General features: G+C 37.2%; 1 protein-coding gene and 1 pseudogene across 1 annotated transcript in view; one reads left to right on the plus strand and one right to left on the minus strand.

Moving 5' to 3' along the window:
• Positions 1-23,635, minus strand: part of CFAP47 (cilia and flagella associated protein 47) — a 330,871-nt gene that overhangs the window by 116,810 nt on the left and 190,426 nt on the right. Inside the window, exons 45-48 of the mRNA XM_054695900.1 lie at positions 16,643-16,839; positions 15,577-15,720; positions 14,802-14,975; positions 6,403-6,514 (exon numbers count right to left, since the gene is read on the minus strand). Coding sequence (XP_054551875.1) covers positions 6,403-6,514; positions 14,802-14,975; positions 15,577-15,720; positions 16,643-16,839 — 627 coding nt within the window. The remainder of the gene's footprint in view (positions 1-6,402; positions 6,515-14,801; positions 14,976-15,576; positions 15,721-16,642; positions 16,840-23,635) is intronic.
• On the plus strand, positions 17,087-18,928 carry LOC119246393 (nucleophosmin-like; annotated as a pseudogene).

A 23,635-nucleotide genomic window follows, 5' to 3' on the forward strand; every position in this document is an offset into this window, starting at 1 on the left:
TATTTTGATTTGGGGGTCAGAGGGAGGAAGAAAATATCTAGTGCTCATAAGCCCATCGGGGAAATAGCATATAGGTGGCTAATGTCAGAAACATCATAGGACAGGCTTCCTGGGAAGCAGAGATGGTAAACAGAGAGAGCAGAGCCCAAAGGACCATGATAGAATCCAAGTAAACCAATTTATTCTCTCTGCAGTGCCTCTGGGCCCTGTTTTGGCAAACCCTTTCTTTCACCTAAAGAGCAATGAAAATGCTTTATAGCAACAATGTTTATTTTGAAAGACCAGTGGCATCTGACTGGTTTTTATGCCTGTACAACTACCAGCAGTTCACAGTGGTGATGGGAATGTCAACAGGATCCAGATTCAGTTTTGGATAGCACCCTCCTGGCATTGCCATTGAGACAAAGTAGGACAGAGTAGGGTGGGGGGCAAAAGAAGGCTCAAATCCCCCCATAAATCCTTGCCATGTTAGGGAATTTTCAAAACCGGGAGTCAGTATATCATACAAGAGTGATGTTAACTGGGCACCTGTTAGGTGAGCAATATTTATTCATTGCCACAGAATGTCATTTTTGCCCAAAGGACACAGAAACACTAATTCAAAGGGCACCTGCACCCCTATGTTTAGAGCAGCACTATTTGCAATAGCCAAGCTATGGAAACAACCAAATGCCCAAAAATAGATGACTGGATCAAGAAGATGTGGTACATATACACAATGGAATATTATTCAGTGTTCAAAAAAGATAAACTCATGCCATTTGCAGCAACATGGAGCTGGAAGTGATCATGCTCAGCGAAATAAGTCAGAAAGAAAAAGAAAAATATCAGATGGTCCCACTCATAGCAGGAATTTAGAAAACCCACTTAAGGCTCAACCACCCAGAAAGGTTAAACACTATATTTTACATGTCAGAAACCTGACATTCAATGATGATATATAAGACCAAGGTCACACCAAACAGAGAATGGCATAATTGGAGGTTGAAGTCCTGTTTGACTTCTGAATGTTACTTTGCAACACAGTAACAGTATAAAATAGGAAAGAGTACAGTAAAAGATGTGTAATTTTGTCATCATAATGCGGTACTTAGCATGAGTAATACTGCAAAGCTTCAAATGAGAAATGCAAATTTAAATATCACTATTTTTGCTGAGAATCACATTCCGAAAAGACATGACAAGTAGTGCTGCTCATGACATACAAATTTAGAAATCAAATTGTGAAATGAATTTGTGTTTAAAGATGGTAAACGGAATTGCGTATCTTGGTGACTAGTGTGTCATTTCATGGAGTAGCAGGATGCCAACTATAAAAACTATTTCTATCTTATTTAAACATAGGCCCCAAGTTAAGAAATTGATTGTGCACACATAAAACATTTTGTTTGAATATAAAGCAGTTTATTGAAGAGAAATTTTAGTTTCTAGTTTTGAATCCAAGCTGAATGAAAGCTTGTTTGCAATTGTTTGGATGAGGCTATCTTGTGCCAATGTCATAACAGATTTCATTCCAGTGTGCTAACTTCTGAATTGCAAATTTGTAGAAATGACTCTTAGCTACAATTGTGTTGAACTGAGTGAATACAACTACTTTTCAGCTAGTAAAAAAGCACTTTTTGTTGCTACTGAAAAATACAAGGTATTGTTGGCTCTGTCAAAATTAATCATTGTTACCTGCTTTATGGAGTTACAAGCTTATCAAGGGTCATGAATAAAAAGAGAGAATTTCAGACAACTCTATCATGATTGTTCAGGGTAGACACTAAATTTTTCTAATATGGCTGGAAATTAATATTACTGTGGGATAAAAAGAGTACCTTGGAGACTGCATTCACCTGTGTCCATATATTGCTCTGTAACCTCCAAAGATTTATTACTGTAAGGAAATGCTCCATGAAAATATCCTTTTTCAAATTAATTTGTTTTTTAGATATAATTGGCACATAACACTATTATTTCTGGGTATAAAAGTATTCTTGCATAATGTTTGCAGATCATTTTAGAGAAATAGGTCATATTTAACATTTTAAATTATTCCAGCTGATTTTTGTTTATACATTTAAATGACTCAAGCTTCAATACACGAGTCTTCACTTTCTGAATGGTACTTACATTAACTCTGTGGACAATGGTAAGATATTCAGCTATGGAGTTTTCCCTTCCTCCCCTCACACCCTCCTTTTTCTTTGGTTACAAATAAATGTCATGAATGATTGTAAGAATTTCTAAAGACTTTTTTCTTGGAAATGAAAATATGCCACTCACAAGTAGAAATTCATAAGGGTTAATTATTAAGTCCAATACTTTGGTTAATAAAATCAATTGCACTAGTTAACAAAGAATTGAAAGTCAAAAAAATATTTAGGGATTGTGATTTCTATGATAGGTTGGAAAAGAAGTTCTGAGAATCCTCTCCCCATTGGAAACTAAGTTAAATACATATACAAGCTAAGAGAGCATGCATCCACTGTAGAGAGTTGTCACTGGAGATGACATTTATTCTGGGATGCAGGCAACACTGTAGTGGTCTGGAGTCTTGGCTTTTGGTCTATAATTAGGACTCAGGGAACACTATTGCCAACAAAAGAGCTCACCCTGCATGCTCTGAGGCCTTGATTTCATATTATATTTTTTGGATCACCAAACCGCAAGTAAATTACATAGCTTCAAACACTAGATAGAGAAAGGTGGACCAAGAGGTAGTTCTACAAGTTTAGACAGTCATCTGTATTTCATTATTAAAATTTACTTTTTAAAGTTAAATTATGACCCTGATATTCACAAGTTGGAGGGGACAGTGAGCTGATCTGTGTGACATCTTCAAAAGGAACTCAGCACAACTATGCCAGAGACATATGTGTGCTATGCAGATTATTAGAGTAACTGAAGCAAATTATTTGAAAAAATAAAATCTAGATTATATCAAAATGTACAACCATAATTCTAATATGTACAAGTTCATTTTCTAAGTGCTTTATTAGAAATGAGTTACATTATGTTGTGAACATGCATGTTTGTAGCTACCTCTAAATCATATTTGTGAATATTATGTTATTCCAATTAAGCTAATTTAAAGATTATGATTACTGAAGTAAATTCTAACTGCTGAGGCCTAATCATCTTCACATAAATATTAGGCTGGTGCTAAAATAAAACTTCTACCTGAGACAAATAAAAATTTAGTTGCGTATTTGACTATACAAATAAGCAACACTCTATTGCTAAATACCTACAATTTGTTACATCCTAATACTGTAATAATAGACAACAATAATAGTCCTTTGCATTCTAATATTCCAGACCACAGAGGTCATTTTCTTGTTGCTATTCAGGAAACAATGAAAGCCATCATGCTTAAATGGATTTAGTAATTAAACGATTATTTCTACCTTCCTTCACACATGTGGCTTTTTTTGCATGGTTTTGCCTGCCTGTTTCCCTTCAAGGTACCATGCTTTCATATCTAGGTTGACTAATTCAATATTTTTCCATTTCTCTGAAAAATTATTGACATAAAAAGATAATTTGCAAATCAAATAGAATAGGGCATTCCCTCCCTAACTAGTAAATATATCTCTGTTAATGGTATCATCTTCCTTAGCATTGCTTACAGTATCAAAAGCAGTTTTAATTCCCTTTTCTCCTTTTGTCTCCATATGCAATTTTCATAAATGCAGCTGTGTTGGGTATTATGCTGCATCAACCACATTCCTTTCAGGAATGAAGGACTACTTCCTATAGCTACTGGGAATGGTGCTGGAAGGTGATCATTAGATCAGTCCTCCTTAAGCATCGCCTTGTTTGAAAAAATAATAACTTGTCCAAGGTCAAAACTTCTTCCACATGCAGCCCATTTTCAGAGCCTCCCTGGTGGCTAAGGGGTTAACCCTCAACACTATCTGAGCTCCATCTCCGGCCAAGGAGCTAACCCTCACATGATGCAGCAGACCAGTCCTGTCTTGCCTGCTGCTCCCCTTAGCTGTGTATTTCAGTAAATCCACCTGTTCTGCTTCCCACTCTGTCCCTGGTGAACCTCACACTCCCTGAATCTCTGGCCTACACCCCAGTTCTTCTATGCATAAATAAAGAAATATTTTTTTAAAAAGTTCTCTCAGTCCCCCATTGTTCGGATGAATAGTTCCCTCTACCATGCCTCCTAGTGCCAAGCTTAAACTTTGTGTATATCAGAATGTACTTTGTATTGAGATGACTTATTAATATCTATTTCTACCACCAGTTATGAAATCCTAGGAGGCAGAAGTCAAATGATATTCATCTTTCTAGCTACTGGTAACATGTGAAATCATTAGTACCTATGTTCCAATTCTAACCAATCAGAAAGGACTCGGGATTAAAGCCCTGAAGCATATGATGCATCATGTGGTAACCCTTCAAGTTAGTGCTAATCATGAGAAAAAGCCAAAGGGCTGGGCCCCTAGTGGCACAGGCAGTTGAGTGCAGCACTGTGAAGCTGTCCACATCATCTACAGTGCGGGTTCCATCCTGGCCAGCCAGGGAGAAATCCACATGGCGCGGCAGACCTCTCCTGTCTCGCCCTCTGCTCCCCTCAACAGTGTGTTTCAATCAGTCTGCCTTTCTGCTCCCACTGTGTCTCTGGTGAATTCTCTCACCCTCCCACGCATCTGGCCTATACCCTGGTTCTTGTATGCATGAATAAATAAATCTTTAAAAAAAGAAAAAAGGGCCCTGTGTGGTTGGGCTGAGGTCACTGGTGGGTCAAGCTAGAGTGTCAAGGTTACACTACAGTGGAACTCAAACATTCGAGTATTTCTCAACATATAAATACAAGGATCAGCTGCAATATTTTAACAAATGGCCTCAGTGATTTAACATCCACTTCGATTCATAACTACAATCCTTATTAAAGTTTTCCAAATTATAAGCTTGCAGCAAATAATTGTTGTACAATTAAGAACAGAAAAAATGGACATAAAGTTATTCTAAAAGACCACTGACATATATGCACATTGGCAGACTTATTTAGTCAGCACCAATAGGAACATTCTCATATACCTATGAAAATTACGTAGTCTAGGGAGGGTCTCCCTGGTGGCGCAAGGGGTTAAAACACAACCAATGAAGCCATCCTCAACCTTTGCAGCACGAGTTTGATCCCTGGCCGGCCAGGAAGCAACCCACATGGCATAGCAGACCTCTCCTGTCTCACCTGCTGCTCCCCTCAGCAGTGTATTTCGTCAGTCTGCCTGTCCCGTTCCCCACTCTGTCTCTGGTGAATCCTCTCACCCCCCAGCACTTCTGGCCTGTACCCCAGCTCTTGTAAGCATAAATAAATCTTCAAAAAAAAAAAAAAGAAAGAAAATTATGTAGTCTAGCTCTTATGTCAGATTAAAAGTAATTATACAATTTAAATTATAATAGAAGTCTTCCGACAGAGCTATCAATAAAGATGACGTTAACCTCTTTTATAGCCTCAGCTTCCACAAATTGTAATGGCAACACTGATTCAACTTTAAGGAACTACCCTAGGAAAAGCAGTTATGATTTGCCATTATATCTCAAAATTATGAAGTCTGCAAAATATCTTCTATAACCAATAACATTTACCTAATTCATCCTTGCTTAACAAAAATACCCCGAGTAGTGCTTAACTTCCAAATTCTTTCTAAAGTTCTTCAAACCAATATGTTAAAAAGAGTTCATATCTGATTAGTGAAAACATGCATTGGAATTTTACAGTCTCACAACTGCTCTAAAATCAACAAAAATTGACTATACAAAAGAGAAGCATATTAAATCTGATTATTTAATTATTGTTAGGTTGATTTCCATAACTTCAAGATTCTGAATTATGGATGAGGAGCATTGTTTAGATAGTCATAAACATTCCTAATTCAATAATGTCCCACAGTTTGAAGTTTCTCTTACCTTCCTTCTGATATGTAGCAGAACTCAATGTCTTACAGATAACAGAAGACTGAGATTTATTGTATTAACCAAAAGCATTACTGGCTATTATGAATGATTTGCTACCCTTTACACATGAATTAAATTCTAAGACTTTAGAGACTCCACCAGCTATGAGTATTGTTATTTGGTGATTAAAATGAAAATAGAAACTGTCTGGTTCATAAGTTGGTATAACTATTTCAAAGTAGTTGTCACAACTTTAAATTGTTATGCCTTTAATATTTCTACCTCTAGGATTGGCCAAGAGAATATAGCACTAGGATATAAATGGCCAAGAGTATATAGCACCAGGGAGAAAATGTATGCTCCAATTATTTGGAAAGATAATGACTAAAATGGAAATTAAATTTTCCTATGGGTCACTTATTAAAGGAGAAAAGGTGAATTACATTTTATATTTCTTCTCATCATATTTTCATCCAAGTAACATTTTATGAATGGGTTTGTTACCTGTAATTACACCACGTTTCCAAGGGCATATATGTAGAACATATGGTAGTACATTTTTAGCATCTACGGTGATGTGTGTATTTCCCCACACTATTGGGAGATCTGAAGATACCTAGAAAAGAGAATTCAAAAACAAGAATTATACAATGTCAAAATTCACATGAAATTAGTGTAACAATTTAAAGCATACAAAAACCCTGAAAATTTCATTGATTCCATCAAAACGATTCACTTTTAAAATAAAAAGCAATCTAGAAAAACGCTACATGCAACTGAAAAAAACCTGAAAATAAATCTATGAAAAAATTCAACAAAGGAAAGGATTCTTATAAAAAATGCCAACATATGTTGTCTATTGTTACTTGTAGCAATATCACTGATGCTTAGAAATCTGAATGCCTTTATATTTGAAGTATTAATAGTTATTTTTATTATTTTATCATCTGTACTTTTGGTGTCACATGTAAAGATTATTAGCCAAGGTTATAAAGATTTACTTCTATGTTTTCTTCTACTGTTTTTTTTTTTGTTTGTTTTAATTATTAAATTTTGACCTATGATCCATTTTGAGAACACTTTTTTACATGGTCTGTGTTAGGGGTCCAAATTTACTCTTTTGTATGTGACTATATAACTGTATAGTTGCATCAGCACCATTTTTTTAAAATATTTTTTTTTTTATTCATTTATACAAGCACTGGGTACAGTCAGAAACGTGGGAGGGTGAGAGAATTCACCAGAGCCACAGCGGGGAGCAGAACAGGCAGACAGACAGAGGACACTGCTGAGGGGAGCAGCGGGAGAGACAGGAGAGGTCTGCGGTGCCATGTGGGACCCTCACCCTGTGGCTGGGGATCAAACCGGAGCTGCAGAGGCTGCGGGCAGCTTCGCAGCCCAGTGCTCAACTGCTGCACCACCGGGGAGGCCCATCAGCACCATTTTTTAAAAGACAATTCTGTCTCATTGAATTCTCTTGGTATCCCCATCAAAACTTGACTGATCACTATCATAAGGATGTATTTCTGGACACTCCTGTCTGTTTCATTCATGTACAAGTCTACCTATGTCAGTACCACCTTTTCTGTAATATCATAGCTTTGTAGTTAAGGGTACACAGTAAGTTTTAAGATCGGGAAGCATGAGGCATCCATTTGTTTTATTACATGAGATTGCTTTGGTTGCCCAGTGTCCCTGGCATTTCTATATGAATTTTAGGATTACCTGGTCAAATTCTGTCCAAAAAAAAAAATCAGTTGGGATTTTGACAGATATTATGTTGAAGCTGTACATCAATTTGGGTAAAATTGTCACTAAAACAATATTAAGTCTTCTGATCTATGGGCACAGAATGTCTATTTGGAATTTCTTTAATTTCCTTCAATAATATTTTGTAGTTGTCTGGGCCTCCCTGGTGGCGCAAGGGGTTAAGCACCGCACTATGAAGCAATGCGCAGCCTCTGCAGCAGGAGTTTGATCCCCAGCCAGCTAGGGAGCAAACCACATGGCGCAGCAGACTTCTCTTGAATTGCTTGCTGCTCCCCTTGGTCTATCTTTATCGGCCTGTACTGTTCCCCACTGTCTCTGGTGAATCCTCTTGCCCCCCGCATCTCTGGCCTGTACCCCAGCTCTTGTATGCATAAATAAATCTTTTAAAAATATTTTGTAGTTGTCAGTATATAAATCTTGCTTTTCTTTTGTCAAACTTATTCCAAAGCATTTTATTATTTTTGATGTTATGATTATTAATTTTAATTAGGATTGTTCATTGCTGGTATATAACTGATTGATTTTAGTATATTAATCTTGTATCCTTTAAACCTTTTGAACTTCTCTCTTTAATAATTTTTAGTAAATTCCTTAGAATTTTCTATTTATAAGATTGTATCTACAAATTGATTACATGATTTCTTCCTTATTAATCTGGATCTCTTTTATTTTTTTTCTTAAGTAATTACACTAGCTAGTATCTCCAGAACAATGCTGAATAGCTGTGGCCTACACTTGTTCCTGACCTAGGAAAAACAATTTAATGTTCTACCATTTAAATATGATGTTAGTTATACGGTTTTCGTTGATGTCTTTAGTATGTGTCAAGCACACATGGAATATTCTCCAGGTTAACCCATGTCTTAGGATAAGACAATGGGCCAATAAATTTAAAAGGGTTAGATTCATATACAGTATGTTTTTTTTCTTAACAAAAAAGGAATCAAAAATCAAATAGGAAGAAATTTAGGAAATTCTTTAATATGTGGAATCAAAAAACAAAAAAAAAACACAGTCCTACATAACTACTTAAGTGAAAGTATGTATTTGATATTAGTACCTAGATTAGTACCTAGATGACTGTTCAAAGCTGGAAATTGCCAAGCATGATGTTGTATAGACATAAGAATGCTGTGGAAGATGGAAATTTTTTTTTTATTTTAATTTTACAAGCACATGGGGTACAGGTCAGAGGTGCAGGAGGGTGAGAGAATTCACCAGACAGAGCAGGGAGCCGAACAGACAGAAGGACCAAAATAAACTGCTGAGGGGAGCAGCGTGTGAGCCAGGAGAGGTCTGCCTCGCCATGTGGGAATCTCCCTGGCCGGCCGGGAATCGAACCCATGCTGCAGATGCTATGGAAAGCTTCACAGCTCTGCGCCACCAGGGAGGCCTAGGAAGATGGATTTTTGAACAGAAATCACAAGGTTAGAGAAATAGAAGAACCAGATAAGTAATAATCAAGGAATCACAGGAAAATGGGAAGTATAGGAAATATTAAATAAAGGACAAAATGTTAAGAAGGCAGATCAACAGTGTTGAATACTTCAGGAGTGCTGAGATGGAGAACTTGGGAAAATACCTGATTTCTCTTGACTAAAAATTAAGGCTGATCTTTGTGGAACCAGTTTCAACAGAGTAGAGGAGCTATAAATGGACTGCCGTGAAACAAGAACTAATTCCACAAACATTGCTTTTTCAAGAAGTTTAGGAATCATGGAAAATAAAAGTAGAAGGAGTAGTGTTAGTGAAAAGTTTTCTCTTGTCATGGAAAAATTTGAGAAAATTTATAGATAAGGAAAATAATGAAGGAAGAGGGGTTAAGAAGGGAAGGGAATGTAAATCAGTCTTGAATGCCTATGGGTCAACTTCATTGTACAGATGAAAGAATGAAGATGAAGAATCAAAGCATTTCAGCAGTCACTAAGCAAGTATATAATGAAGTCTAACACTACAAAGCAAAGATTTTTAGCCTAGTCCTTCTCCTTAGCAGCACCTCCATTGTTTCTCAATAGAATTTCCATTGAAATACAAGCAATAGGGCCTCCCCAGTGGCGCAGCAGTTGAGCGCTGGGTTGGGAAGCTGCCCGCAGCTTCTGCAGTGCCAGTTCGATCTGCGGCCATCCGGTGAGGGTCCACATGGCGCGCAGACCTCTCCTGCCGCCCGCTGCTCCCCTCAGCAGTGTACTTCGGTCCTTCTGCCTGCTCTGCTCTCCCCTCTGGCTCTGGTGAATCCTCTCACCCTCCCGCGCTTCTGACTGTACCCAGTTCTTGTATAAACAAATAAATCTTAAAAAAAAATACAAGCAATAAAGTAAATTTGAATGGAAAGAAATGGCACATTGGTACACAGAGATTTAAATTATGGTAATTTAAAAATTAAGAAAGGTGATACTTTACTGATAATATCTCTAAGAATAAATGTTTCTTAGGTCTAAATATATTTCTGTTCTTTTTTGTTGGCGCAATTTAAACACAGATATATGGAAATTAGGAAGATCTGGAAGATGTGAACAGCATTATAAATACTTTAATGAAACAATGGTCAATTAATTTTAACAGATAACATCTTTAATTACAGAAATAGCCTCACTGAAAAGTGTACTTTAAAAACAAAACCAGATTCTTCAGTTTTATTTGTGTATTTAAATGACAGAAATAGACTTCCATTATTGTTTGAGAATAATTTTGTTACTAATAGGATTTAACTTTTACATTTAATTGATATAGCTAACATAGCATCATTATAGGTACATTTTTTTAAATTAATTTATTTATACAAGCACTGTGTACAGTCAGAAGCACGGGAGGGTGAGAGAATTCACCAGAGCGGGGAACAGAACAGGCAGACTGATGAAATACACTGCTGAGGGGAGCAGCAGGCAAGACAGGAGTGGTCTGTTATGCCATGTGGGACCCTCGCTGGCGGCCAGGGATCGAACCGGCGCTGCAGAAGCTGCGGGCAGCTTCGCAGCCCAGTACTCAATCGCTGCGCCACCAGGGGAGGCCTTCATTCTGTAGAATAAAATTCCAAAGCCTATAGACATCATCTCTGAAATTTTAACAAAATGAAATAAACTTTGTGATGAAATTATAGATTTTTCTATATCATATTTTCATTGAATTCTTAAGATGGGATTCCTTGCTCACCAATAAATTCTGGAAGGGGAGAGGAAGTGGTAAAAAACATTTTTTCCCTTATTTATAACAAAGCCACATTAGTCATGACTTATCTCCTTCTCACTTTCTTTCTCTCTCCCTCTTTCCTCCCTCTCTTTTCTTTAAATGTCACCCATTATGTTTTTATCTGTTCATTAGCAAATCTTCCTTGAACAACTATTTGTGCTGGATACCACAACTTATATGTATAAAAATGTGGCAAAGAGAAGCATGGTCCTTTATCACAGTTTATAATCTGGTGAAGAATAATAAGCAGATAATAGCAAAATGATGTAGTATGTATGATGTTGAGATGGAGGAAAAAATGGTAGAAGCACATGAAGGCATCTGATCTATGTATATGGGGATAGGGAAGGATTCTTGGCAAAGTGGCATCAAAGAATTCCCTTAAAGAATGAAAAGGAGTTAGACAAGGAAAAAATGGAAGATACAAGGAAGAATGATTTAAAGCATATATAAAATAAAAAAAGAAAAATCAAATCATTAAAAAAATAAAAGGAAGATAGAGACTTGGGCAGATATTTTCCAACAGCAGCAAAAGAAAATACTGTATACAAGGAATTGTTGGAGCCAGAGGTAGCAAGAGATGAAGCTGAGCAGAAAAGCAAGGACAGTGAGCTGCTGAAAGACAGTGAAGGCCATTTCAGGGGGTACAGACTTGATCCTGAAAATAAGAGGCAATACTGAAGAGTCTGAAAAGAGGGGTGACAAGACAAGATTCTCACATATAACACTCACTCTGTTTGCTATTCAGTAAGGAAAGAAGAGAAAATCAAAGTAAATATTTTTCAGGATTATAAGAAAAAAGCAAATTCTGCGTGCAAATTCACAATTTTTCAAACTTTGGCAGCACCCCATTAACCCGAATTCAGGCAGCTCTGAGGGATAGGTACCTGAAGCATCTTTTCAGGATTCTATGGGGCATACACCAATGTTTAGATCAATATGGGAGCAGGTATGGAAAAAATTCATTTTAGGATTAGCTTAAATCAAGTAAAGAGGGTCAAGGACATAACTCTATAGAAAATAAAATTGTAAATAATTATTCATTTCTTCACATTCCCACTATTATTCACTGGTAAATGAGAGGATGCATCTTTGCCTTTTTTTTATTATTTAAATAATAAATTTTATTTTTATATTCCCCCATACAATTGCAAACCCCCCATTCTGACCCAAATCCCTCCCCTCCCGCCCCCACCCCCCAAAAAGTGTCTCTGGTTCATAGTTTTTTGTTGATTTTGATTTTCACTTTCTTATATTCATTTTTCTGGTCCCTTATTTAAGTCTTCTAGATTCCTGCTATTGTTATAGGACAGGGAGAGGGGCAGCCCAAACCCCGCAAACCTGCCTATTCTAAATGGGTTCTGCCATCCGCCGCATCAACACAAAACATAGGAGACTTTAATGAAAAGGAACTTTAATAAAACTAGGAAACAATACAGGTAAGGCAAAAAGTCTAGTTTCTAGTCTAGTTTCTAAATGAAGCATCCAGAGTTACCCGTCCCCTCGTGGGTAAAAGTCCATCCAAATGGGATTGGCCCAGAACAAGGCCCCAAAGCCTGCCCCAAGTCTAAAGCATCTTCCAGTGGGGACCCACAGAAAAGGGTCACAAACAACTGGACAAGCCCGGAAGGAAAAGAGCAAAATCAACATCAAGATAAAAGCTGCCATTGTCACCTCCCCACGGGTCTCACCCACATCTGTGTCACCTAGTCCACGACCAAAAGACAAGCGCAGTTTCTTCACGTGTCTCTAGGCTCCATGTGCCTCCTCCAGGTCTCCTGGCTCCATCCTGCTTCCTTCCTCAGTCTCTTCTGCAGCTTCTCCTCTTCCTGCTCAGCTCCACCCTTCCTTGGGTGGGGCAGGGAACCTGGAACCTCCCCCTTTCCTGGGGACCACCCTGTTACACTATGAGTGAGACCATCCGGTATTTTTCTTTTAGGCTTATTTCGCTGAGCATGATCCCTTCCAACGCCATCCATGTTGCTGCAAATTGCATGTGTTTATCTTTTTTGAATGCTGAGTAATATTCCATGGTATATATGTACCACATCTTCTTGATCCAGTCATCTATTTTTGGGCATTTGTGCCGCGGACCAGCACAGCAGTAGGCAGTAGACGATGAGGCCACCTCAGGGTTGAGAGAAGCGTGCAGGGTGGTCAGGGCGTCGGCGAAAGAAATGACAAACAGACAACACTTCAAGAGTGAAAATCTGAGTGTAATTTTCTCTAAATTTGCGACCAGTATATATATGTTTTCCAAAAGCACAGGAATGAATATCAAGGAAATTAGCTTGCTCATGGGCTCAGTCTACCACTATCAGGGAGGTGATCTACATAACAAGCAATGACCATTATGGAAGAAAGAAGGAAGTTTAGAAAGACAAATAAGGGATTAAAGTTTGTAGTTCTAGAAAGACAGGGAAAAGATTTTTAGCATTCTTGTAGTGGTTCTGTAGTGGTTCTTGGTGGTCTTTATCTTTTGATAAGCTTCTGCCTTTTCAGGGAACTTCCTTGCACTTCCTCTGCTTCAGGCTGTTCTCCCCCCAGGAGCTGGTTGCCCAGCTGGATCTAGGGAACGTGGTGAAAGCCATTCCTAAAGATCACTGCGGGGGGGGGGGGGGGGGGGGGGGGGGGGGGGGGGGAGGTGCAGCAGGTAGGGTTTTGCTGTTCTTCCCCTGCGCTCTGGTTGCCCAGCCGGACCTAGGGCCGGTTAGCACTAAAGGTCACTGCAGGGGAAGGTGCAGCACATTTGGGCTGTTTCCAAAGCTTAGCTATTGTAAATAGTGCTGCTATAAACATAGGGGTGCAGGTGTTCTTTGAATGGATGTTTCTGTGTCCTTTGGGTAAATACCTGGAGTGGAATTGCTGGATCATATGGAAGCTCTATGTTTAGTAGGTCCAGAAATCTCCACACAGCTCTCCATAGTGGTTGGACCAGTTTGCACTCCCCAACAGTGCAGAAGAGTTCCTTTTTCTCCACACCCTCGCCAACATTTGTTGTTGCTAGTTTTTTTAATATGTGCCATTCTCACTGGTGTAAGATGGTATCTCATGGTAGTTTTGATTTGCATTTCCCTGATGACAAGTGATGTTGAACATTTTTTTCATATGTCTGTTGGCCATTTGCATTTCCTCTTCAGAGAAGTTTCTTTTTAGCTCTTCTGCCCATTTTTTGACTGGATTATTTTCTTTGTTGTTGCTGAGTCTCATCAGCTCTTTGCAGATTTTTACAGATAAACATTAACATTTTATTTAATTTTTTTTCTATTTTTTTAAATTGAGGTAACAATGGTTTACATTGCTGTCTGTGTTTTAGTGTCTCAAGTGTTGTTACCATACCACACCCACCACCAAAGTACCCATAATCCATGCCCATTCACATTAAAATTTTTAAAAGTTGCTTCAAAAGCAGTTTAAAAATACCTTATATTATCATGTACAATTTTCTTCATATGAAAATATGCAATACTCAAGTAGATTTTACTGTCATGATTATGGATTAATATTTACATATAAAATTAGTTTGATGCTAATGACATTATAATTGAAATTTAACAGCTACAGTGACATTACTTCACCTAGTTAAATGTTTTAAGAATTTCATATAATTCAATATATTTCTTCTGAAAATTCTTTCCTTCTTTCTTTTTTTTCTTTCTTTCTATAAGAACCAGGGTACAGGCCAGAGGTACAGAGGGGTGAGAGGACTCACCAGAGACAGAGCAGGGAACAGAACAGGCAGACTGACTGAAATACACTGCTGAGGGGAGCAGCGGGCGAGACAGGAGAGGTCTTCCGTGCCATGTGGGATTCTTGCTGGCTGGTGGGGATCGAACCTGTGCTGCAGAGGCTGCGGACAGCTTCACAGCGTTGTGCTCAACCACCTGTGCCAGCAGGGAGGCCCTGAAAACACTTTCATACTTAAAAAAAAAAAGGGAAAACCTTACCTTGTAAGTTATCATTGTATTTGTGTAATTGGGCACCATTATGGGTTTATTTGTTATAATCCCCACTTCACAACGCACAGTGATGTGTTCCAAGGCCACAGGTTTCCTTCCAATCCCTTTTACTTCAAAAGTATGTTTCAAACCATCTACTTCATTTTGTAGAGAAAGCTTGCCCTGTGATAAACCAGCCAAATTTCAGACCTATGGGAGTCACAGTTATATACCAAACAACTTTTACTGTCTTACTAATCTTCAGTTTGATTAAGTGATCTTTCAAGCATCTGCTAAGCCATTGATTTTTCCAAATTTATGTATAAATACTTCAGCCTAATGAAGATGAAATTTCCTGTGGAAAGTATTTCTCTTTATTTTCTCTAAAACACAGAGTTTAGATAGGCATTCTTACACGTAGTAATTGTATGCATGTTATATCCTTGTCAAGGAAATGTGTCTTATTAAAGTGTTTCCTGAAGTACTACATTCCTTGTTGAATAAAAACAAAAGGAGAAATGACTTTACTTGTTAAATGCACTATATAAAAATAATCTAGTTATAAGCATTGAAAGTAAATGGCATTGTGGCTTTCAGAATATTTATCCCTCCAATTAAAGTATTTATTTAAGTTTCAACAGAGTGGACACTAATGATCAGATTCATGGAAAATATAAATTTTCTACAAAATGACCCCTCTTAAAATACATAGGCTACTATCACACACTGGGCTATTAACACAGTATTACTGAGGGGTTAAAAAATATATTCAATGGATTCATACCATAATTTCACATTCCAAAATAGGTTTGAAGGTGAGAGGATATGTCACAGTTTCTCCTGGCTTGACATATAATATGGGAGGTCCATAAAAGCATTCTCCTTCTATATCAGCTTGACATTTCCATTCATTCTTTGTGTGATTCTTCTGTAGCATGAAAAAAAGTTAGGAAAATATCAGAAGGATGATGGCAATAATGCTGAGTGACATGTTAATTCTTGGTACATTTAATAAAATTATATATTGTATTTTAAGTGTATTTTTATTGCATTTCATAGGAATCACCAAAAGTCACAGTTGCTGGGAATGACTGTCAAAAAATTGAATATCATCTATGAGGATGACAATATGCCATCTCAGTGTCACAGAGGAGCACTGCCTGATAGGGTGATGCATGGATTATTTAATATCTAACTATTCATTTAATATCTTAATATTTCATTATTTGATTACTAATTATTATTAAAATGATAAAGTGGTTTTGAAGATACACCTTCTACTCCTAATTATAGGTAATAAAAAGTGTTCTAACTGGTAGGCTGTTCAGATAGCAAAGCTTACAAATCTCATCAGAACAAATTTTTATGTTTCAAGCTATATCTTCAAACAAAAAATTTCTTAGTGTAAGAAATTCAAAATTCCTTACAATTTTATATAATCACTATGCTGTATTAGTACTTTGACTAATACACTATAGTCAGTCATTGTTCTTAGCAACTATGAACCCATCTTAATCAAGTGCTAAGATCACATCTGAATTTGGAATACACTAATTTGAGAAGCCATAACTTCTGTATTTTTTTCAATTTATTTCTGCATAGGAAAACTAGGGTGTAGGCCAGAGGTGGGGCCTGAGAAGAATCACCAGAGACAGAGTAAGGAGCAGAACAGTTGGATTTACTCAAATATATTGCTGGGAGTAACAGTGGCTGAGACAGGATAGGTCTGCTACACCATGTGGGCCAGCTCCCTGGCCAGGGATCAAACTCAGGCCACAGTAGTGATAGCACTGACACTTAACCCTTAGGCCACCAGGGAGGCCCCATAACTCTTAAATCTTTGAACTTACTATTGGAATATTCTGGGTAAGAGGTTCAAATGCTGGTGTTTCAAATACAAATCTGGCCTCTGGATATTCTTGATTCACCACACCTTCAATGTGATAGACACGCACATCATACCTTGATGTCAACAAAATTTTACAAGGATAGCGCCCAGGACTAAGAGGAACAAATCGTAAAGGAACTGGAACAGATTCATCTGGAACTATCAAAATAAATTTAAAATAGTTTAATAATGTTTATGGCATAAATCCTAAAATTCATTTCGGTGTAAAGCAATATTTTATATTACTGTATTTAACTGTACTGTATAATCTAAAAGAGATAAAGTTATTCTGAGATAATATACTATCTCTAAATCTCCAGGGCATAAAAATCAATTTTATTTATCAATGGTGGAATATATCCAATAGTTTTAGGAATGTCTGTCTCACAAAGTCACTTAGTGACCCATGTTGCAAAAGATACCAGAATCTTTCAGCTGTGCCACTAGAAACACCTGTCCTCCTTCTTTGACAGGTTAAAGGAGGAGGAGTGGCTAGATGTTTGCTCAAGTACTTTTCCATAGTCAGCTCAAAACATTGCATTTAATTGGCTCCAACTGAGCAGAGGCTAAGAAATGAGAGGGAGATAAGGAATATTAGGCAAGAATTATTGTCTGATACAATTCTATGGCATAGTGGTGCTTGACCTCATAGCAATCAAAATAATTTACAACTTGAGTAACAGAAATAATTTTTCATAGTTAATAACCAAGAGAAGGAAAAAGAAGCAAGTCCAATTAATATTCTCAAGTCACCTTGTTATAACATTTACTTCAAGTTTATAACTTACACCATTTCTTACTATCTATGCTGGTTATTTTCTTCCAAGAAATACCACTTTTGCACAGAAGGTCACCATTTTTTTTATTCTCCATGAAATAAGATAATAGTTCTAAAAATCACTTAACCCTAAAGCAGGAGGCAGTATAAGATTATAATATAAACTTCAATACTAATGTCAAAATATTTAAGTAATCAATGGAAACCAATGATTACAAATGTTTAGAAGGCTTATACTGTGCAAGTTCTCTGAAGACACACTAAGAAAATGAAGTTATCCAAGTTATGGACCAGATGAGTAGTATCACACTAATTGGTTATAATTTTAATTCACTCACAGTTAATACCTCAAATGCTAAAGACAGCAAACCCATTTTCATATATATGGAAGTCTGTATTAACTGGAAAACATTAACTGCTTTAAATAATTTTTAAAACAAACTCAGGGTTTGAATGTATTTTAAAATTTGTTATGTATTACACAGACATAAATTATATGTTCTATAGCATATATTGTTATATCATATATTATCTATACCAATGTCATATAATCATATATAATATTATAGTTATACACGGTGTGTTAGAACACACTGACAATGGATTACATTTGAAATGTATAATCTAACCAAAGTCCAAGATTCTCTGCTGATTTAAGGAAGAAAGAAAGACTGTCAAGAATGTTTTTATTTTTCACCCTGGTGTGATTTAATTCTGCATGGCTATTCTCTGGTTCAGTAGTGGTTTATCTCCATCCACCTTCTCTCCCACCTAAGTGAGTGCCACCACCCCATGGAAGATATATAGACATAGATATGAACTTCCTGAGGTCCAACAACTATCTTTTTTGGTTGTGAACTAGAGGCCGACAAAGGTGATCACTTTAGAGTGGACAATGAAGAAAACGAACACCAGTTATCTTCAAGAACCATCAGTTTAGGGGCTGGTGCACATGAACTGCACACCGTTGAAGCAGAAGCAATGATTGATGAAGACAGTCCTACTAAAGTAACACTCGCAACTTTGAAACTGTCTGTGGAGCCTTTGGGGGCTCTGAAATCCCACCATCTGCGGCCTCACAGCTGAAGTGTGGCTCAGGTCTTGTGTGCATTAGTGGACGACGCTTGGTGGCTGTGGAGGAAGACACCAAGTAACAAGGTGAAGAGGAGGAGGGTATGAAACTCCTTAGTATGTCTGTGAAGCGTTCTGCCCCTGGATGCGGTAGCAAGTTTCCTCAGAAAAAAAGTAGAAATCCCTGCTGATAAAGATGATAACGATGATGCTGATGATGGTTTTGATGCTGAAGAAAAAGCACCAGTAAAGGAAGTAGATGAGAGAGTCCAGCCGAAATGCACACAAGTCAAATGGAAAAGACTCAAAACCATGAATAATTAGAGCAAAAGGTCAAGAACCCTTCAAAAACCAGGGAAAAAAGCTCCCAAAATACCAAAAGGACCTAGTTCTGTATAAGAAGGCAAGCCAGTATAGAAAGCAAAAAAAGGCAAGCAAGTATAGAAAAAGCACACTGAACAATTCTGGGTACTACCAGTAAATTAAGCCCTAAGATGGGAAGAAAGGAACAGCTGTGCCACGTGGGTTATCACCTTGGCTGGGGATTGAACTCGTGCTGCAGTGGCTGGCAGTAGCTTTATTGCACTGAGACTTTAACCCCTGCGCCACCAGGGAGGCCTCAATCCCCTTTCTTGACTTGCCTCCCACTGAGGCCCCGTTTCAGGCTAAAGAAATCTCTTGGTTCTCTACATCACTATCTTCTGACTGCTTTGATTCAGTGAAACTTAAACTATGCTTTCTACTACTTGTGCATTCACCTCGACTCACCATATTTTAATCACTTTTGTATCTCCTGAGCTGCTCAATGATTTTTTGATTAAAAAAAAGAAGGTTGTCATTTCTAATTTTAGAAAAAAGTTTTTCTTGTCAAAAAAGAACTGCAGGCACATTTTATCATCTGTTGTTCATTGATTACTTTCATTCTGAGAGGAGGAATGTTTGAGCTGTGGCAACAACATTGGAACAATCAGGAGTGGTAATATCTTTAGATTAAAATTTGTTGAAAACAGCAATAAAGAAAACTTGTTTTTCTTTTGCGTGAACATATTCAAATGAAATATTGAGATGAGGTCATTTAAATCAAATTATACTGCTTAGAATAGAAAATTTAAATAACTCAATAGTAATTATTGTCATCAAAGATAGTCACTTAATGGTAAGTAACTGAAATGCACAAGTTCAAGTAAAAGCTTCTATCAAAAGCTTTTGTTGTACACTCTCTTCCTTTCCCTAAAAATATTCCTCTTCTGATGATACTGAATCTGAAAATGAAAGCCAAGGACATTCTTCAGTGTATGTTTTCCAATTCATGAAATGTTCATGAGCAAAGACTCTAAGGAATATACCATGCCAGCCCTTCTCATACAAATCAAAAAAGAAATCCATCATAATGGAGGAAATCATGAAAATGATTTTTGAAGTTGTATTAAAAATATTTGTTTCTTTTTCTTAAACATCTGAAATAACTGATTCATGCTAGATGCAGAAGTAGGAATACTTTCATGTGTTATAAACAAAAAGTCACTTCTGGGTTAATGGAGTCATCAGCCAGTACCTACATCCCCTTAGATGTAAAACAGCAGAGATTGAAACAATTTTGATTTCCAGAAACTTGAAAATTTTACTGGCCACACTGTGCTACAATACCATCATTCTCTTTTAGAGACATGGTTGTTTCCCCCCAATATGTTTCCTAATTCTTCACTGGAATATATGCTGTCCATGCCCTACCATGCCCTCAAGTATTTAATCCTTGTAGGTCAATGGTTTTGTGGGAAACTGTGACTCTCTCTCCCAGGGCTTTCTCTAGCCACAGGAAGATGCTCAGTCCTCACATGGATCAGGCTGAAAGTAACAGTTGACATCTACAGTGGTAGTCCTTAATAATGTCAAAATTGGAGAAGAAATAACTCAACTACTTTGCCCTTCGGTTGAAATAACTCTTAGCTGAATTCTACACTATCTCCTAGAGATTCCCCCAATGCAAATGAGCCTGAATTACTCATGGTGTCAACCACTCATAACACTTCCTGAATTGATAACTTCTCTTTCCTGCCTAGGGTTCCTGAGCTCATCTGTCAAACTACTTGCTCTCAAGATCTTGTCTCTGGGTTTAATGTTGGGGATACCCAATCCAACATACATCCTTGGATACAGAAAGAGAGCTTCCTGACCTAGGTCTCATTCTTTCTTTCTAGGGGATTACTCTGAATCCCCTCTGGCATTGTCTCTCCGCATGCACAAGGGTCCATATGGGTGCAGTGAGACAAGACTATAAGAAGAGCAGCCTCATCCACATTTCAAGTTCATGGGATGCCATAATTCATATTCCACAATACTTTGATCCTGTTTGCACAAGACAGTTCCCTATGTCAATTCTCCTGTTAGAAAACTCTAGAATTGTAGGGCATCAAAGCAGCAGCCATTAATTGGACGATGTTGACCAAGATTATGTGGGCTAAGATACCCATAAAATTGTATGGGGGATCCCTTCTAGTACATGTTAAGAGTTGAAGGAGGGAAGAAAACTGGATGGTCACCTGGCTAGAAGCCAGCATTCCTGTGCTGTCATAGTCTAGTGCGGATGAGTATAAGAATTCTAACTTTAGGGCCTCCCCTGGTGGCACAGTGGTTGAGCGCTGGGCTGCGAAGCTACGCGCAGCCTCTGCAGCGCCGGTTCTATCCCCGGCCTCAGGCGAGGGTCCCACATGGCACACAGACCTCTCCTGCCGCCCACTGCTCCTCTCAGCAGTGTACTTTGTCAGTCTGCCTGTTCTGTTCCCTGCTCTGGCTCTCATGAATTCTCTCACCCTCCCGCACTTCTGACTTTACCCAGTGCTTCTACAAATAAATAAATAAATAAAACTTTAAAAAAAAGAATTCTAACTTTAAACCAGGCCATGCAGGTTTGTATAGTTATATTTGTCAAATATACCTAATGGTAGAATGTATTTGATTTAAAATCTGTTACTTTGATTTACAACTTTGAAAATCTAGACATAGGGTAAATGCGTGGGCTTCTATTTGGAATTTTGACCATGCCATCACAAATATTAGGGACGCTATGGACCTGTCCCTTCTATCCTTACTCTACCCATGCCAGAGGATAAAGGAAGGGTAAGGGGTGAGAACCAAATAGTGAGGAAACATAAAAGACTCTGGGGATGGACTGTGGGTGTTTTTGTTATTGGTGTGGTATAGTAAAAACATCTCAAGGGGGAGAACCTATAACTCAATAAAACAAACAATATAAGCCAATACATCTCAATTTAAAAAAAAAAAAGAATGGGTAATTATTTCCAGCACAGCCAAGCTAGACTTAATAGGTACAAAAAAGCATAATTTTATTAACTATCTTGGTCAAGATTCTTACAGACTTATTAATGTTCCATCTACTTGATCCATCAATTATTGAGAGAAAATAAAATCTCCCACTTCATATCTCCTTCTGTATTTGTCAATTTTTGCTTTATATATTTTGATATTATGTGAATAGGTGGAAATAAGCTCAGAATTTCTTTCTATGCTGGATTATCCCCTTTTAAATTGAAACACTTACTAGCTTTAAAGTGTAATTATGTGAATGTTTATTTATGCCAGCAACATTTTGATTAATACCTGATATATGTCTTTGGCTATTTTTCCAGGTAATTTTGCAAACAACAAAAAGTTACATTTCCCTTTGCATTTTGAAAATATGAACTTTGATAGTTTGGTTTCCCTATATCTGTTGTGAATACTGATGTGATTGTGTTCAGCATCTCATTTTGTGTCTCTCTTTATCACATACTGTTATTAGTTCTTTTCTGATCTGTTGGACCCATCAGATTTTATTTCCTTTTATGCCTCCAGCACTTCAGAAATTATATATTCAATTTCTATATATTTTGGTTATCTTAAATTTTAAGTGTTCATACTTTATATAAAACTGTCTTAAAATATATCATGCCTGTTCCCCCCACACATAGAACCTTACATGCTTCTAATGGGAATAACCCTATCCTTATAAACTTATTGTTTAGTAATATAGTTCATTTTGTTTTTTATAAAACCTGAATTATTTATCTCCATAGCCAATACTCAATCAGAATTACCCACATTTATTGATTATTTTATTAACTACTGCATTGGATTCCAATTATTTCTTCTGAATTCATTTTCCTTCGCCTTAAATATATTCTCCATTTGTTCTTTCAGCAAATATCTGAGAGCTTTAAATTGTCTCAATTTCCTTGTTGGGTTGAAAATATTTTTATTTCATCCTTACTCTTGAATGATAGTTTACTGGAATTTAAAATTCTAGGCTGACAGTTAATTTGCTTCAGCACTATAATTCCTTTGTATTCTGGTTTCTATTGTTACTGAAGGTAATTCTGCCTTCAGTATAATTTTTGTTCTTTGAAAATAATGTCTTTTATTCTTGTTGCTTTTCAGAATCTCTTGTCTTTGCCATTCCATTGTTTCACTACAACCCATCAAATGTGAATTTAGATGTCACTTTTTTGTCTTCTAGCAGTTAAAAAAAAATTCTGCTTTTTTCTTTTTCTCGTTTTCTGCTATAAAGAGGAGAGGGTTATCTTTCCTAGGTGGTCACCTGTACAGGTTATCATTTCTCTTTCACTTTGCAGTGGTCTCATATCTAAATGTGAACGTAGTTCAATGAATGGTCAGTAAGCTAATTTCCTTTGTCAAAAAGCCATTGATTAAGTATAGGTAACATATTGTCTTGTATCCACTAGGTTTCTTCTAATAATATGGGGTAAAACTTACATATGGAAAATCTCATTTTGTTCTTATTGGTGGATAAATTCTGATTCTAATAGCATGCAGAACAAATGACTTGAACTCTTACCATCTCTGCTATCATCACCATATCTACATGGTAGATTTGATACATCCTTGAGAAAATGATGTTTCTCCATAGTTTTCTCCTATAGTTATAGTCATTTTAAGTCCCGGGGGTTTGTTTTCTTGAGAGATGAAGACAGGGAAATGTCAGCAGAGCACAAGGGAACAAAGGATGATGGCCATCTTGGAAAGTATTTTCACATTTATTCTACTATGTATCAGGAGATATGCAATGAGTAATCAGTTTCCTAGAATTTT

This window comes from Talpa occidentalis, unplaced genomic scaffold (genome assembly GCF_014898055.3).
Source record: "Talpa occidentalis isolate TD23 unplaced genomic scaffold, MPIMG_talOcc4v2.1 talOcc4.15, whole genome shotgun sequence".
Taxonomy (NCBI): Eukaryota; Metazoa; Chordata; class Mammalia; order Eulipotyphla; family Talpidae; genus Talpa; species Talpa occidentalis.